General features: G+C 41.9%; 1 protein-coding gene across 1 annotated transcript; it reads right to left on the bottom strand.

Moving 5' to 3' along the window:
- Window positions 1-7,902: 7,902 nt before the first annotated feature.
- tmem165 (transmembrane protein 165) lies at window positions 7,903-15,187 on the bottom strand. Its single transcript, NM_001017260.2, is given in 6 exon segments — window positions 7,903-9,050; window positions 9,700-9,805; window positions 10,102-10,284; window positions 11,616-11,791; window positions 13,017-13,242; window positions 15,115-15,187. Coding segments are annotated over 5 exon segments (765 nt in total). The 5' UTR covers window positions 13,240-13,242; window positions 15,115-15,187; the 3' UTR covers window positions 7,903-8,973.

The following is a 15,187-nucleotide window of genomic DNA, read 5'->3' as shown; positions in this document are numbered from 1 at the left end:
TCAGCTCCCTCTGTTACCCCCATCACTTCCTCCTTAATATTTGCTTTTAAGTCGTGCTTAATGAACAGACACACTCCTCCTCCTTTTCTATTGCCCCTGTCCCTCCGAAACAATGTATACCCCCCAATATTAACAGCCCAGTCATGAGACTCATTCAACCAAGTTTCAGCAACACCAATCACATCATATTTCCGCTCCAACGCCAGTACCTCCAGCTCTCCCATTTTACCAGTCAGACTCCTTGCATTGGTAAACATACATTTAATACTGGTTCCGGCGTGAGAATGATGTGTAAACAACTTATGGGCCTCCCTGCCATTATCAGTATCCCGAAGCAAGTCTCCTCCCCCAATTTTCCTTACTATGCCCACTACCTCATCTATCCTGTCTACCACAGAATTTCCCGCTGCACCCTCCCCCCCCACTCCTAGTTTAAAATCTCCTCCAACCCTCTAGCCATCTTTTCCCCCAAAGCAGCTGCCCCATCATCATTGAGGTGCAGCCCATCCCTGGCAAAGAGCCTGTAGCCGATTGAGAAATCAGCCCAGTTCTGGAGAAACCCAAAGCCCTCCTCCCTGCACCAATCTCTCAGCCACGCATTAATCTCCCTGAGCTCCCGCTGCCTTCTTAATGTTGCTCGTGGCACAGGTAATATCTCTGAGAAAATTACCTTGGAAGTCCTCGCCCTCAACTTCGCACCTAGCTTTTTAAAATCGTTCTTGAGGACTTCCCCCCCTCCTCTAACTTTGTCATTGGTACCTATGTGTACCAAGACCGCCGGGTCTTCCCCAGCCCCTCCCAACAATCTGTCCACTCGTTCCACCACATGCCGAACCCTAGCACCAGGCAAGCAACACACAGTTCGGCATGTAGGGTCTTTGCGACAAATTACCCTATCCACCTTTCTAATAATTGAATCCCCTACAACTATAACCTGCCTTCCCTTCCTAGCACTACTCCCCCCACCTGTATTAGAGGTGCCGGCTCCCAGGGTGCTCTGAGAGTCAGCCTGCTCCATACACGCCAGCTCAGAGCTGCCTTCCCCAGCATCTTCACCTAACGCGGCAAATCTGTTGGTTTGTACAAGCTTTGAACCAGCCCCCCTACCCTTGTGTCCCCTACTGCCCCTCTTAACTGTTACAAATTTGTCTCCCTCATTAACCTCCACTGTCCCTTCTCCCCCCCCCACTACACCGGCCCCTGCCAGTGGTTGCTCAGTGAGCCTCCTGTTCTCCCCCATGTTTGCAGCTGCCCTCAGTGCTGCCAGTTCCCCCCTTAGATTCTGCACCTCAGATTCCAAGAGGAAAACCCACCTGCATCTCTCACAAGTAAATGCTGCATGGAACTGCTGCTCCAGGACCACATACATGCGACAAGATGCACACTGAGTAACACCAGCAATCATACTGCAACTCATATTGCAACTGGGTACTTACAGTCTCCCGAGTGCAATCCCTTGTATAGTGCCTTTTAAGTTTCAAACGCCTTTTTTGTTTTAAACGCCTGCTATACACTTAAATTTACATGCAACACTTTAGATTACATGCAAAACTCGCTAGCAGCTCCCAAACTCGCTGTGCAGTCAGAAACTTATTGAGGTTCAAACCAAACAGCCAAATGTCTGTTGAGAATTTACCAGATTTACTCCACCCCCTTAATTAGTATGCTCAATCAGCCAGGTAGCACTTACAAGTCACACAGCAGTTAGTTAATTGCACTTACTTTCTCCTTTCAACCAGCACTCCCAGCATGCACAGTAAACCCCAAACGCCTTTTTTGTTTTAAACGCCTGCTATACACTTAAATTTACATGCAACACTTTAGATTACATGCAAAACTCGCTAGCAGCTCCCAAACTCGCTGTGCAGTCAGAAACTTATTGAGGTTCAAACCAAACAGCCAAATGTCTGTTGAGAATTTACCAGATTTACTCCACCCCCTTAATTAGTATGCTCAATCAGCCAGGTAGCACTTACAAGTCACACAGCAGTTAGTTAATTGCACTTACTTTCTCCTTTCAACCAGCACTCCCAGCATGCACAGTAAACCCCAAACGCCTTTTTTGTTTTAAACGCCTGCTATACACTTAAATTTACATGCAACACTTTAGATTACATGCAAAACTCGCTAGCAGCTCCCAAACTCGCTGTGCAGTCAGAAACTTATTGAGGTTCAAACCAAACAGCCAAATGTCTGTTGAGAATTTACCAGATTTACTCCACCCCCTTAATTAGTATGCTCAATCAGCCAGGTAGCACTTACAAGTCACACAGCAGTTAGTTAATTGCACTTACTTTCTCCTTTCAACCAGCACTCCCAGCATGCACAGTAAACCCCAAACGCCTTTTTTGTTTTAAACGCCTGCTATACACTTAAATTTACATGCAACACTTTAGATTACATGCAAAACTCGCTAGCAGCTCCCAAACTCGCTGTGCAGTCAGAAACTTATTGAGGTTCAAAACCATAGATTAGTGTTTTAGCTGTTGCTTGTGAAAGAAAGGGGCGTATTTTGGCAATATTGCGGAGGAAAAAGCGGCAGGTTTTGGCAGTGTTATTAATATGGTTAGAGAAGGAGAGGGACTGGTCAAAGATAACCCCAAGGCAGCGTGCAGAATTTACAGGGTTGATGGTCATGCCATCAATAGTAATGGTGAAAGGAGGAGGAGGGCCAGGTTTGGGCGGGAAGACCATGAGCTCTGTTTTAGCTAGGTTAAGTTTGAGCTGGCGTCGGTTCATCCAGGAGGAGATAGCCAGGAGGCAGTTACCAATCTGGGTTTGGACATCAGCAGTTAGTTAGTGCAGGGCTCACCATGTGAGAAAAAAGGTTGGGGATCCCTGTTCTAGATGGACCCATGCACCAGATCCAGCATTTTTGGGTTTGGCTGAATGTTCTACCGAATCTGAACCCTAATTTGCATGTCTAAATTTAAGATACAGCAAAAACACACATGATCTGTAAGCAAACAATGGTCACATACAGTTGCCCAGCGCTTTAGGGTGTTGGCACGGAAGATGTTTATTCAGCCGCAGGAAATTGCACTCCCAGTGGGCACCAAAGCACCTGAAAATACTGAATCAGAATCACAAGGTTTAAACATTTAAATCAATAAATGCAAATTTTTACATGATTCAAAAAATTTTTTTTCCATAGCAATTCCCATTTGGTGCTTTGATGCCCCCCCGGAACATAATTTCCTGTGGGTGACAAAGCACCATGTGTTCCATCAGCCTTAGTGCGTGTAACTCCTGCAAAGAGTTTTTCAGTTGGGCCCAGGACACCCTGAGCTGAGTGTATTGAGGGCACAAATAAGAATATATGAAGTTACTCTTTTTCTGTATTCAAATAAAATCTTTATTATATAGCCCCAGCATATTTCACAGCACTGTACATTGGTCACTGGAGCCCCTGCCCCACTGGAGCTTACACTCTAAGGTCCCAATGACATTTACACATTATGGGCAAGTTTATCAGGAGCCAGTTAACCTGCCTGTATGTTTCTGGGGTGTGGGAGGGAACCAGGGCACCCAAAGGAAACCTGTGCCGACACAGAATATACAGGCTCTTAGCAGGTACACTGGCTGGAATTCAACATAAGATCCTAAAGCTACAGGTACCATTCAGTGGGTTGCTATGGGTTACTAGAATTGAGCAAACTTTGCACCTTTTTTTACATTGATTATTATGTATAGATCTCTTTGCAAAACACCTCTGGGGCTACATGCACAAACCAGCAGTGAGGGATTCATTCCTACTCAAACAACAATGGATTTGTATCATTGTACTGAAGTTGGTATGTTGCCATTAAAGGGGGAGTGAATAACATAACCAATCATATTTTATTCCAGCATGTCTCTTGTGTGGTTTCTTCTCCTTTCTTAATTCCCAGCATGGCAGAGAATTATGAGATAGGAACCAGTGTTAACCTTCTATTTGCCCGATTAAAGGGCATGCTAACCCTTCCCCAAAAAATGTTATTGCTCTTCTTTCCAGCGCTCTAGAGTAAGAGGCCCACACTCGACTACAGATAGAGTTCTTCCTGCAACTGTTGCAGCCATCTTACTGTTCCATAACAGATGCCCATTAGTATACAATATTGGATTAGCAGTACTATACTATACTATACTAAAATCAACGCACCAGAGGTCACCCCTTTAGATTAGAGGAAAGGAGTTTCCATTTGAAGCAGCGTAGGTGGTTTTTCACGGTGGGGGCAGTGAGGTTATGGAATGCCCTTCCTAGTGATGTGGTAATGGCAGATTCTGTTAATGCCTTTAAGAGGGGCCTGGATGAGTTCTTGATCAATCAGAATATCCAAGGCTATTGTGATACTAATATCTACAGTTAGTACTAGTGGTTGTATTTATAGTTTATGTATGTGAGTGTATAGATTGGTAGGTGTGGGTTAGGTGTGCTGGGTTTACTTGGATGGGTTGAACTTGATGGACACAGGTCTTTTTTCAACACTATGTAACTATGCAACTGTGATTAAATCAGAAGGAGCATATGGTGCTGGGAAAAGTCTCCTATAATAGGATATATTAGGGCAATGTAAATGATTTACAAGAACCTTGATTGAGTGTTTTTGTACATTTCTGTACAGAAGCCACTGGCTGGGCTATATAAATGGTTCATTAAACAACTCCATCTCCTCCATATTAATATGAGGAATGAAGGCACAGCAAATAAACATGATGTGCTCATTGATACATTGCTAGAAATGGCTTGGTGTTATTGTACATGACACAATGCACATGAGAAAGCTTGGGTTGACATAATGCTGTGGGGGTTTGTGGGAGAGCAAATCATGGGTAATTTAGAAATACGCCCGACTGCTATACGTATATGTATATATAGGCAGAGAAGCGCCACGTGTGACAGCTCTGAGGCTAAATAGCTGCCCTGGGTCTATCAGATGAGGATCTTTGAGAGATCTGTAAGCCATTTAAGGAAAAGGACCTCAAGGTTATAACTATGATTTTTCCTTATTTTCTGAGCTTTTTCAGAACTAAATAACTTGAAATTATTTTGCCAAAAAACCTGGTGGGCCCAGACCCAATCCCTGGAGGGCGCTCTCCCTCCCCCGATGTGCTAATGGTAAGTTTCATTTACTTATTCTGTCACATACTGTAGTTTCTAACAATGCAATTCATTTTATGGCTAATTTTGCATAGTTAATGAAGCCCATTAAAGCTGTATGTGCAACATCTTCTCCTTTGTTGTTGTTCTACAGCACCTCATATCTGTTTGGCCTTATCCAGTCTGGGATAGGAAATTTCAAAGGATCAAAAGCAAAAAATTGCTTTAACTCTGCTGTCCGTTCCACTGCTCCAGTCCATTATCTGGGTAATTAAATCATCCAGGATTAAAGGACATGTAAAAGCCTCTTTAAATACCTGCCAGTCTGGTTGTTAAAAGGTTAATAGTAAGGCTGCAGCATCACTTAGGATTCCTTCTCCTCCTCTCACCCACTCAGCCCTCTCCCATATGAATTTGCCTTGGCTCTTGGCTTACTGAGCATGCTCAGTTGTTCTGCTCCAGTCTAGCAGCCAATGAAGAGATGGTACTGTTGGTTTCTATGGAAACTCAGCTCTAGCTGTGCACACTGCTGGCAAAACATGTTTTTCTACTAATCTCCTCTCCTGAGCTCAACTTAACCATTACAGTGTTCAATCCAAGCAGAACTTTTTATCAAAGTAAGTTCTGCCTTTGTAAGCCTGCATGCTTCATTGCATGAACTTTACAGTACACGTTTTGGGAACATGTGATGGTGCTGACAAACAGGGGGTGTATGCAGTACTAATGATGTGGTGAGGGTAGATGTGCCCAACATATATACATGTTTGGAAAATGTATTATTTACATGTCATTTAAGACCTCATGCACATGTGCTTTGTAAATGCATATGTACCAACACCCAGCCATTGCCTGAGAGCGTGGCCCTGCTGTATGATTCAATCCAGTCTGAATAGAACGTGTGACTAGCAGGGAACCTACCTGTATCAGCCAGTGTGTAAGTTCATCATATCAGCCCAGGAAGCCATGTAGGCCCTTATTTTGCATCAGTAACAAAGTCCCCATCACATTCCTATGTGTTAAAAGAAAACTAAACTCTTAAGACAAATATTGGTAGAAATGCCATATTTTATATACTAAACTGACTGCACTGGCTTAAACTTTCCGCATCTCTTTAGTAGTAATGATATAGGTCTTTACTGTTGCTACAGGAGCTCCCCATCTTGGATTCTGTTAAAACTGCCCAGGACAGTGAACATGCTCAGTGGGCTCGGGGCAACTAATGGGAAGCTGAGCTTAGGGGCCGTCACATATTATCCAGCAGGAAATGAGGTCCATCTGTTATATAAGCTGATGCTACAGGGCTGATTATTAATTTTGATCCTAATTGCACTGGTTTTAGAACTGCCATGTAATAAGAATCTGAATTAATTACTAACCAGTCTTATCATGTGCCATTTATATTCTATATATACAGTATATTGTGAGTGGGCCCCTAAGCTCAGGTAAGTGCCAGCAGCACAGAGCAGGTGCAGGGAATCAGCAGAAAAGAAGATGGGGGGCTACTGGGGCATCTTTGGGGGCACAGATCTTCCCTGCTAAAGGGCAGTGGTCGCCTTGGGCTGGTACAGAAGCACAAACACAATGTGCTGCATTTCTACGCCTATTCCTTTAGTTGAGCTTTAGTTCTCTTTTGGTTATATGACATTTACACTTTCATGCAACTGACAATACTACATGTATCTTACAAATGACAAATACGCAGTAGCTCACTTAAAAATAGTTTAATAATTTACAGCATTTCCTCCTCATTTTCCTTCCTTCAGTTACCAGAGCCTTTGGAATTGCGCACTATAAATCATTATTCATTCCATAACTGTATTATTGCAACACCTTGGGGGCAATGTAAACATTTTAAGTCTAGTAACCCTTAGTAGCCAATCAGGAGAAAGCATTTACTGGTCACCTCTGACATCTGATTGGTTGTTAAAGGTTACTAGACCTGGCACTAACTTTGTAACCATTTCTTTACTGATATTAAAGCTATTCCAGCTACATCCATACACTAAAAATCTGTTTTTAAAAACACTGTGAACAGAAGGATAATGATGGGGCTAAAGATAAAGTCTATCGCCCCCCTGGGCAGGATTTAATCAGTAAAGTCACCCCAATGTGACATTGTGCAACACCTGCTCCCCTTACATGAGCCATAGGAGGTGGAAAGGACTGGGGGAGGGGTCAGTAGCCCCATGACGACTACTTGCGCTGTTATTGGATGTGTCCTTGTTGCTACGCTCACCCAGGCAGGTCACCTCTGCCAACCAATTACCTACTATTTACCTACTGCCACATTATCGTGTCTTCTCTCAGCATTTAACTCCCAGCTCAGAGGTAGCCTATGTATACTAATAAATCATTTTTCTTCATGCTTATAAATGTAGTTTCACTGATTAATGGGTAACTAACCACTTCAGAAAATTCTGGGAACTAATGATCAGTCTAGCTAGGAGCATCAGTCACCTCACAATACATGACGTAATCCAAATAAAGTGTATTATCTGTGGAATAGAGCAATAATGGACCATCAAGAGACTTTATAAAGAAGGAAAACCGCAGTCCTTCATGGGGCTGCCCTTATCCTCTCCCTGCTCCCCTCTAAGGATGTGCTGTGCGGTTTTGTTTTTCAGAAAAAAGAAGCGATCTCGTTCATTAGGAGCTACACCGAAGGCATTCAAGTAGCGCAAACACAAAGGACAGTCCCTAAGTGCAAGATTGGTGCAAAATAAAACAAGGAACAATACAGCAAAAACAAACTTTTTATACAAATACATTTCAGGCCACTTTTTTCCTACTATAAGCCATGAGATTGCACTTCATGAAGCAATAAATGCCTGGGATAAGCGAGCCAGAAACAACGCAATAAAACAAGCCTTTTCCCCTGAATACAATTAAGAAAGCTGAATACTTTTCTGGAATACTAAGGGAACGAAACTGTTTACGGTCACGGAACAGTGCATGTGATTGGAACATAATATGTTAGTAAAGGCACAATAACAGTGAATTGGTCTACATAGTCCTATAATACTCTGGGCTAATCTGTACCTATGGCAGTAACACACAGCAACCAATCAGCGATTAGCTTTATCTCCAGCCAGCTGCAGGTGGAACAATACAGGCATTGTTATTGGGTGGCACAAGTTAATGCCCAGGTGTAAATCTGTTTAGTGTTGATACATTCTGCCAGTGACCACCCACATATGATAAAATAGTGTAACCCATATAGTATTTAGGGAGAAGCTACACAATAATCCTTTATGATTAATTGATGCTGCGAAACAAAAAACTATTTCCAGTCATTTTTCTAAAAAGAAAAAAAACATAGAGTTCTGGAACGTCCAACCAAGTATCCTTAACCGTTTACTGACCAAGCAGCTCCAGCATTTCCCCAACAGTCCTCAGCTGACCAAGGCAGCATGGGGGTGCAGGTTGCCTATCTCCATATTGCAGTCATGTTTAAAGATAAGCACATACAACAGAGAGAATTCTGCTTTATGTTTTCAAACTCAGAAAGGATTTAAGGTCTTATTTTATCACAGTACCAAAGTAACTAAAAACATTATGGGGAAAAAAAAAAGTATGGACGTTAAACTTCCTTACTCATTCTACCCAATACTGACAGCTTACTAAAGATTGTCTAGTGACCAATTGCAACATGAGAATAGTACATAATCTATCAGGGAGGAGGCTCTCTGAATCACTAAAATCTGCCGGTCCAAAGAAAAGAAAATATCCTCCACCGAAGGAAGATGGTTACATACAGACTCCAAAAATAGTCTCTGAGATTGAGCAGTTCTGTACAGTGGCTATCATTCTAGCTACAATTTGTACATTATATACAGCAGTACAGTACAAAAGGGAGCATCCATTCACAGTGTGACGTTTGGCAAGGGATCTCATTAGAATCCAGAATCTGGACTAATAAATAGCGCAGAGAAAGCAAACGCCAAGAACACAATGCCCCCGATGATGGTCACTGAAAAGCAAAGTACAACAAGTTTAGAACACAAAGCATTATACAAAGCATTTGCACAAAATTACAGTCAGGAGATTGCTAAAGTGTAATTTATTTGTTCAGGGTCTATTACATGAAAACCAGTAGTGCTGAAATATAGCAGTGCCAGTTCCCAGAGTGTCCTAATTAAACATAATTAAGTTAATTTTTGCCTCATTTTGTGTCCGTTTTTAGTAGCTTTAACCCTTTGTGTCAGGGGCACTAGGGTTAAGCGCAAACTCGGTTTGCTGGAACACAGAAAACATAGTACTATGGCATTGGCACTGAGGTCCCTGCATATTAATGCTGTGAAATTTAAGATCTATGGCACTAGATGGATTAAAGGGGTCACTTACTTTCAAATAAAATTTAGTCAGGCTTTCTTTAGTGCTATACACATTATATATATATATATATATATATATATATATATATATATATATATATATATATAGTGTTATACAGCTGTAACAGTCACTCATATCCAGGGATATCCAAAACATAAACAAGCATTTACGTTTACTGTACAAATGGCAGGTAATACAAACACATATACATATATATATATATATATACATATATATATATATATATATCTCACAGCTGTAAAACTAATGAAAGCTTCACTTACCAGTCCTAACAGAAATTTTCTGTGCTATCATTCTTCCTCCAATAACCGCTAAACCAGTGCACAAGCAATGGCCAATTGTACCCCCCACAGCAACACCAAAAGGATCCTATAGAGAAAATGAAACAAGGAGGCATTAAAAAAGTAGCTCATTACCCCTCTGGTTTCCTGCGGCCAGTTTTCTACATCAGCTCCTTTCAGCAAGGAGACAATATATAACTCATTCAATTCCTCCAGTGGGCCCAAACCATTTACTAACTGATGGTACAAAGGCATTTTTAGCAACTTGCCAAATCTTCAGGATCCTATCTGACACACGGAGCCACAGAGTCTGCCTACTACAATACTAACCCAAATGATAATAAGCAGATTCTCAGACATTTTGTGGAACGTTTGTGCACTCACCTCTCTGGCTGCAAGAACGATGGTTGTGAGTTGAGAGCGATCTCCCCACTCGGCCAAGAACGTCAGAGTAAAAGCTTGTACAAAAATTGGGGAGATGAACTGCATCCATCTCTTCTTGGGCACAGACGGCCCAACACCAGTTTCCACATCCCCAGTCCCATTTAGCAGTTTTGATCTTTGAAGCTAAAGAACAAAAGGAATAAAATGAATTAGCGTGCCACATGCAATATTACAGCGGATGGGGTGGGATAGTTGTAGATAAACTGATATAGTAAAGTCATACTGGAGAGACATGCACTTTGCCTTTAAATAGACTGGAGCCTGGTTAGTGGATGGAGATGCTCCACTAAGCAGTTTATTGCAGCATGACCACTGCTCTTGAATAATCTTAAAGGGGTTGTTGACATTAACGTTAAGTTTTAGTATGATATAGAGTGTGCTTTTTGAGACAATTTGCAAATTGGTCTTCATTTTTTATTATGCATGTTTTTTAAATTATCTTGCTATTTGTTCAGCAGCTCTCCAGTTTAGAATTTCAGCAGTTATCTGGTTGCTAGGTTCTGTTACCCTAGCAACCAAGCAGTGGTGTGAGTAAGAGATTGGAATATGAACAGGAAAGGGCCTGAATAGAAAGATAAGTAATAAAAAGTAACAATAAAACTGTAGCCTAATAGGGCAATAATTTTATGGCTGAAAGCAGATGGGGGTCACAATAATAATAATAACACTGTAGCCTCACAGAGCAGTCTTTTTGCTTTAGTGACCACCATTTAAAAGGAGAACAAGGCAGAAGAAAAAGGCAACTAATTAAAAAAAAACAAAAAACGGTTGAAAAGTTGCTAAGAATGACTCTTAACTTTATGGTGAACTACCCCTTTAAGTGGAACTGACTTTTTATGCAGCAATATACTCATTTAGTGTTACTTCATTTCTTAAGAGGGATATCATATATCGATAGAATATCATATCAGACAGCTATGCTTTTATATTGGTTTTCAGTCCTGTGTTCATGTTCATGTTTTGCTCCTGTATCATATATCCAGCTTTTATTTCTAAGTTGTAATCTGGTATTTTACAACTTGTAGGGCTGGTGGCACAGAGTTGATATTTAGTGGCATGCCATTACAAACACTGATTTACCTTTATTAAACTTGAATGGGAAAAAAAATGATGGTTAAAGTCCTGAGGAGAGTTGGTGCTTTAGTACCATGCCAAACGCAGATGTACACGTAATAATAAAGCAGAACTACGCAAAGTAAAATAGTCAACCCCCAAACTTGCTAGAAACGAGTCAAATTTGTTTTAGAAGTTAGAGAGGTGCTTTTGTGGTGTGGGTCACAGCGCTATGAGCAGGACTTGATTTATAGTGAGAACATGGTTTGATTTGCATAAAGCTTGTGTACAATCAGATGCATACACTAGCTAGGTCAACTAAATATACTACTGTGATACCAATGTGGTACCCCCCCCCTTTTTTTTTTTTAACAGTTGAGCACCTACAATCTACAACTTACTTCTTCATCTTTTCTCTTGATTTCTGCTTGAACTTCTTCCAGCTCTTCCTGACCTTCATCAGGACTCATTTTTAATCCCTCTCGAAGCATTCGGAGCCCAAATATTGCAAACAGCGCAGTTGACACATAATACGTATAGACTCTGGGAATAACGGTGGTTGCATACCCAAACAAAACTGAAGGACCAAAGTCAACATGTAAGTGCTTGGCGAAACGGAATTCTAAATAAAAGTCACTTAGCAATGTATTCACATAAGCAGGCTCTCTCCTCATTTGTATGTAAAACAGAAGGAATTCTAAAATGTAAACTTTCATGACATACCCTATAGGCTAAAGCTATACTGGTGTTTAAAGCACAGCCAGGGCAGTTGCTGACACCTGATGCATCTGAGCCATTTATAAAAAGAAGATACTTAAGTGGAGTTTTTTTTTCACAACACAATTAAAAATATAGAGCCAATTAACGAAATAATAATGAAATATATGGCACAGTACTTCTTACTTACACATAATAATATGTGAAAACTCCCATACTGCTTGCTCTGTATCAGCTGAAGATGATATAGCATATTACAAATACCCTTGCTCTAACTTGTATAATCTAGTCTGCACCTCACTGCTTTTATAGGAGCATTAAAAAAGGATAGGTGAAATCACTGGGGGTGCCAAATGTTAGGCACCCCAAGTGATTGCATTTACTTAGCTGATGCTGGTGCTCTGGTTAGCAGAAAACTGCCCAGCCTGGGGTACTTCCAGCGAGCACCACAGAGTGATCTTCTTTCACTTGGTCGTTCTTTGCTACCCAGGGGGTTACGCTTGTGCAGTAAAGTAAACAGACAACATTTTTGTTAAAGTTCGGCTTTTCACGTTACTGTACATGTACTTCCACACTAAAGGTGGCCATACAAGTTACAATTTCAATCTTTTCTGCGACCACTGGTCGAATGATAATATCGGTGTGTATGGCCAGCTTAAGAAAGGAAAAGCAGGAGAAGGATCACTCTGTGGTGCTTGTGAGGAGTACCCGCACTGGGCCAGTTTTCTGCTAAAAGAAGCACCATCCCAGGGTATCAGGAAAGTAAATACAACCAGTAGAGGTGCCTAACTTTTGGTTTCATGATGAAAAACAGCAATGTTCCCTATGATAAACACTTCACCATGGGGGTATTGCTCAGGGATGCAGCGTGCCCATGCCATTCCCACCTTGAAGCGCCAGTACTTGCCATAGGCAGGGAATATTTTAATTAAGTGGATTAGAAAAGGATGCCCCCGAGAAGATGCTGTTCCCTATTTGGATGTAAACTGGATCTACAGGTATTATACATATTACACACACTTTTTTTGTATAGTAACCATTGCTAGATATTGCTCCGAGAAAAATAAAGCAATTGGCCTGCTCACCTGATAAGCATGTCATCAGTCCCAGGGCAAGCATGGCTCCAGCCAGAACAGTGAGGCGATTATACCGCATTGCCATTATGGCTGCTATAAAGAAGGTCTTGTCCCCGAGCTCTGACACAATAATGACAGATATTGCAGCCACGAATGCATGGATAAATCCGAGGTTTGCTGTGGAGGAGAGCTCAGTGTTGCTGGAGAGGACGGCTGGAATCTCAGTATGCATTTTCTGTTTAGTTTAGAGAAATAACAGATTACAAGCCCATACAATAACACTTGAGAGAAGCAAAACATAAAAATTGGAGGGCAGTCCAGCTTTAATCTATGAAACCAGAGATGGGCAAAATAGGCAAGCATGGCAGGAAAGCAACACAAATTGGTAATTGTTATTGCATTACACATTTTCAAGGATTTTAAAGTCACTTGTAAATGAAATTGCTACAGAAGAAATCTGTCCATTTATCATGGAAACAATAAAGAAGAAGCCAAGACTCCATGTCTTACAATGTCTTGTGACTTGCCTCCTTTGCTGATATGTCAATCACAGACAAGTCATTGTGGGAACTGAAGGTTTGGCTAATGGGGAGCCATCTACTGCAGAAAACAATGGTATCTGTAGTCAAGACCAGCAATGCAGAGAATAGAAGGACAGTCTTTAATATAAATTAACTTTACTGCAAATCTGGTCATGCACATTGAAAAATTGCTTGGAATTAAGCAAGGCCAAAGCTCCTGTTAGGAGAAAACCGCACTGGCCGGGGTGTATGCGGGCGAGCGTTCCTTCGTCGATCCTTGTGCATACGAATTAGAGTGAGAAGCTGACTAACAAAAAAGCTCAACTGCGCATGCGTCGGCGTTCAAGAGGATCGCTCACTCACATATACCCCAGGCTGCTGCAGTTTTCTCCTAACAGGAGCACTGGCCTGGGGTATCAGGTAAGACATTACAATCACTGGGGGAGCCTAACATATCCCCCCAGTGATTGTTCCTTTCCTTCTCCTTTAAAGGAGAAGAACATCTTGTAAAGAAAATGATTATTTAGCTAGGATAAAGCAATGTTCGATTAAATGGGAAAATAACTTGCTGTAGAATGTGTTTTGTGTCTCCAATCTGACCTCTAACTTGCTGGTTACTAAGATTACTGACAAAACCTGTTTAAATAAAAACAACCTACTGATAATCGCCTAAAACTGCCCTAGCAGCCTGACCCAGGTATGGAACTGATTATATACTGTGCTGCTCCCCTTATAACCATCACTACCTCTTGGGCTACAGAAACATAAGAGCGCTGGCCTCACAAAGGCACTGAATATTGACAGCGACATCAGTTTAAGGACATTCATAGATTATGGGCAGATTTACTAAAGGCCAGTTATGGAAGCCTCTCTGCCATCTGACACACTGAGCTGAACTTGCATGCTCATGTTCCAGAATAGCCTCCCACAGAGGGGTTCCATCCAGGTGTGGGTAACATAGCATTGGCAAGGGGCATTCTGCTCCCCCAACCACAGTGTGTGCTCTATTAGGCCACACCCCCAGTGGGAGAAACCATACTCCCCAATAGGTGGCCTTTAAATTCTATTTACATCTGCCAAGTGCATGTTGAAATCCTTGCCTGTTATAACCATAGCTACAAGGATTAAACCCTATTGTAAGTGTAATTCCATCTTCCATCTATTTCCTCATAGACACTAGTATATATATATAGCGCAGGAGCTGCCATACCTGAGAATTTCAACTGGCCAAGCTGGGCACTGACTTTCCAAACAAGCACCAGGCGGCTATGGCAGTGGCCTTTCTTGGTGAATAATATATAAGACACTGCATAGCCAGCCACAATGGGCCGCTCAGTTACACTAATAATGGCAGGTTCCCTGCTGCACATTGAGTCTGAATGCACATTTCATTGCAGACAAGTCAGTGTGACCCCAGCCTTTTGTGACTCCAGGGCTCAAAGCGAATAAACTATTAGAATTGGCCAACCTGGTGCAAGGAAAGAGATGATAGAAGGTGGGGGGGGGGTACACATTCGCTGCCCTGGGGAAAGGCGTTAATAGTCAGCAGCAGAGCCATGTAGTGAATCCATACAGCCCAACTGTACCGTTTTTTTCGTGGGACAGTCCTAAACTTCTTAAATACAGGCCGCAGTCCCGGATCGCTGCTTAAACGCCCCG

Source organism: Xenopus tropicalis, chromosome 1 (genome assembly GCF_000004195.4).
Source record: "Xenopus tropicalis strain Nigerian chromosome 1, UCB_Xtro_10.0, whole genome shotgun sequence".
Lineage (NCBI taxonomy): Eukaryota > Metazoa > Chordata > Amphibia > Anura > Pipidae > Xenopus > Xenopus tropicalis.
The sequence above is the reverse complement of the archived record's forward strand: the minus strand, read 5'-3'. Positions and strand labels throughout refer to the sequence as shown.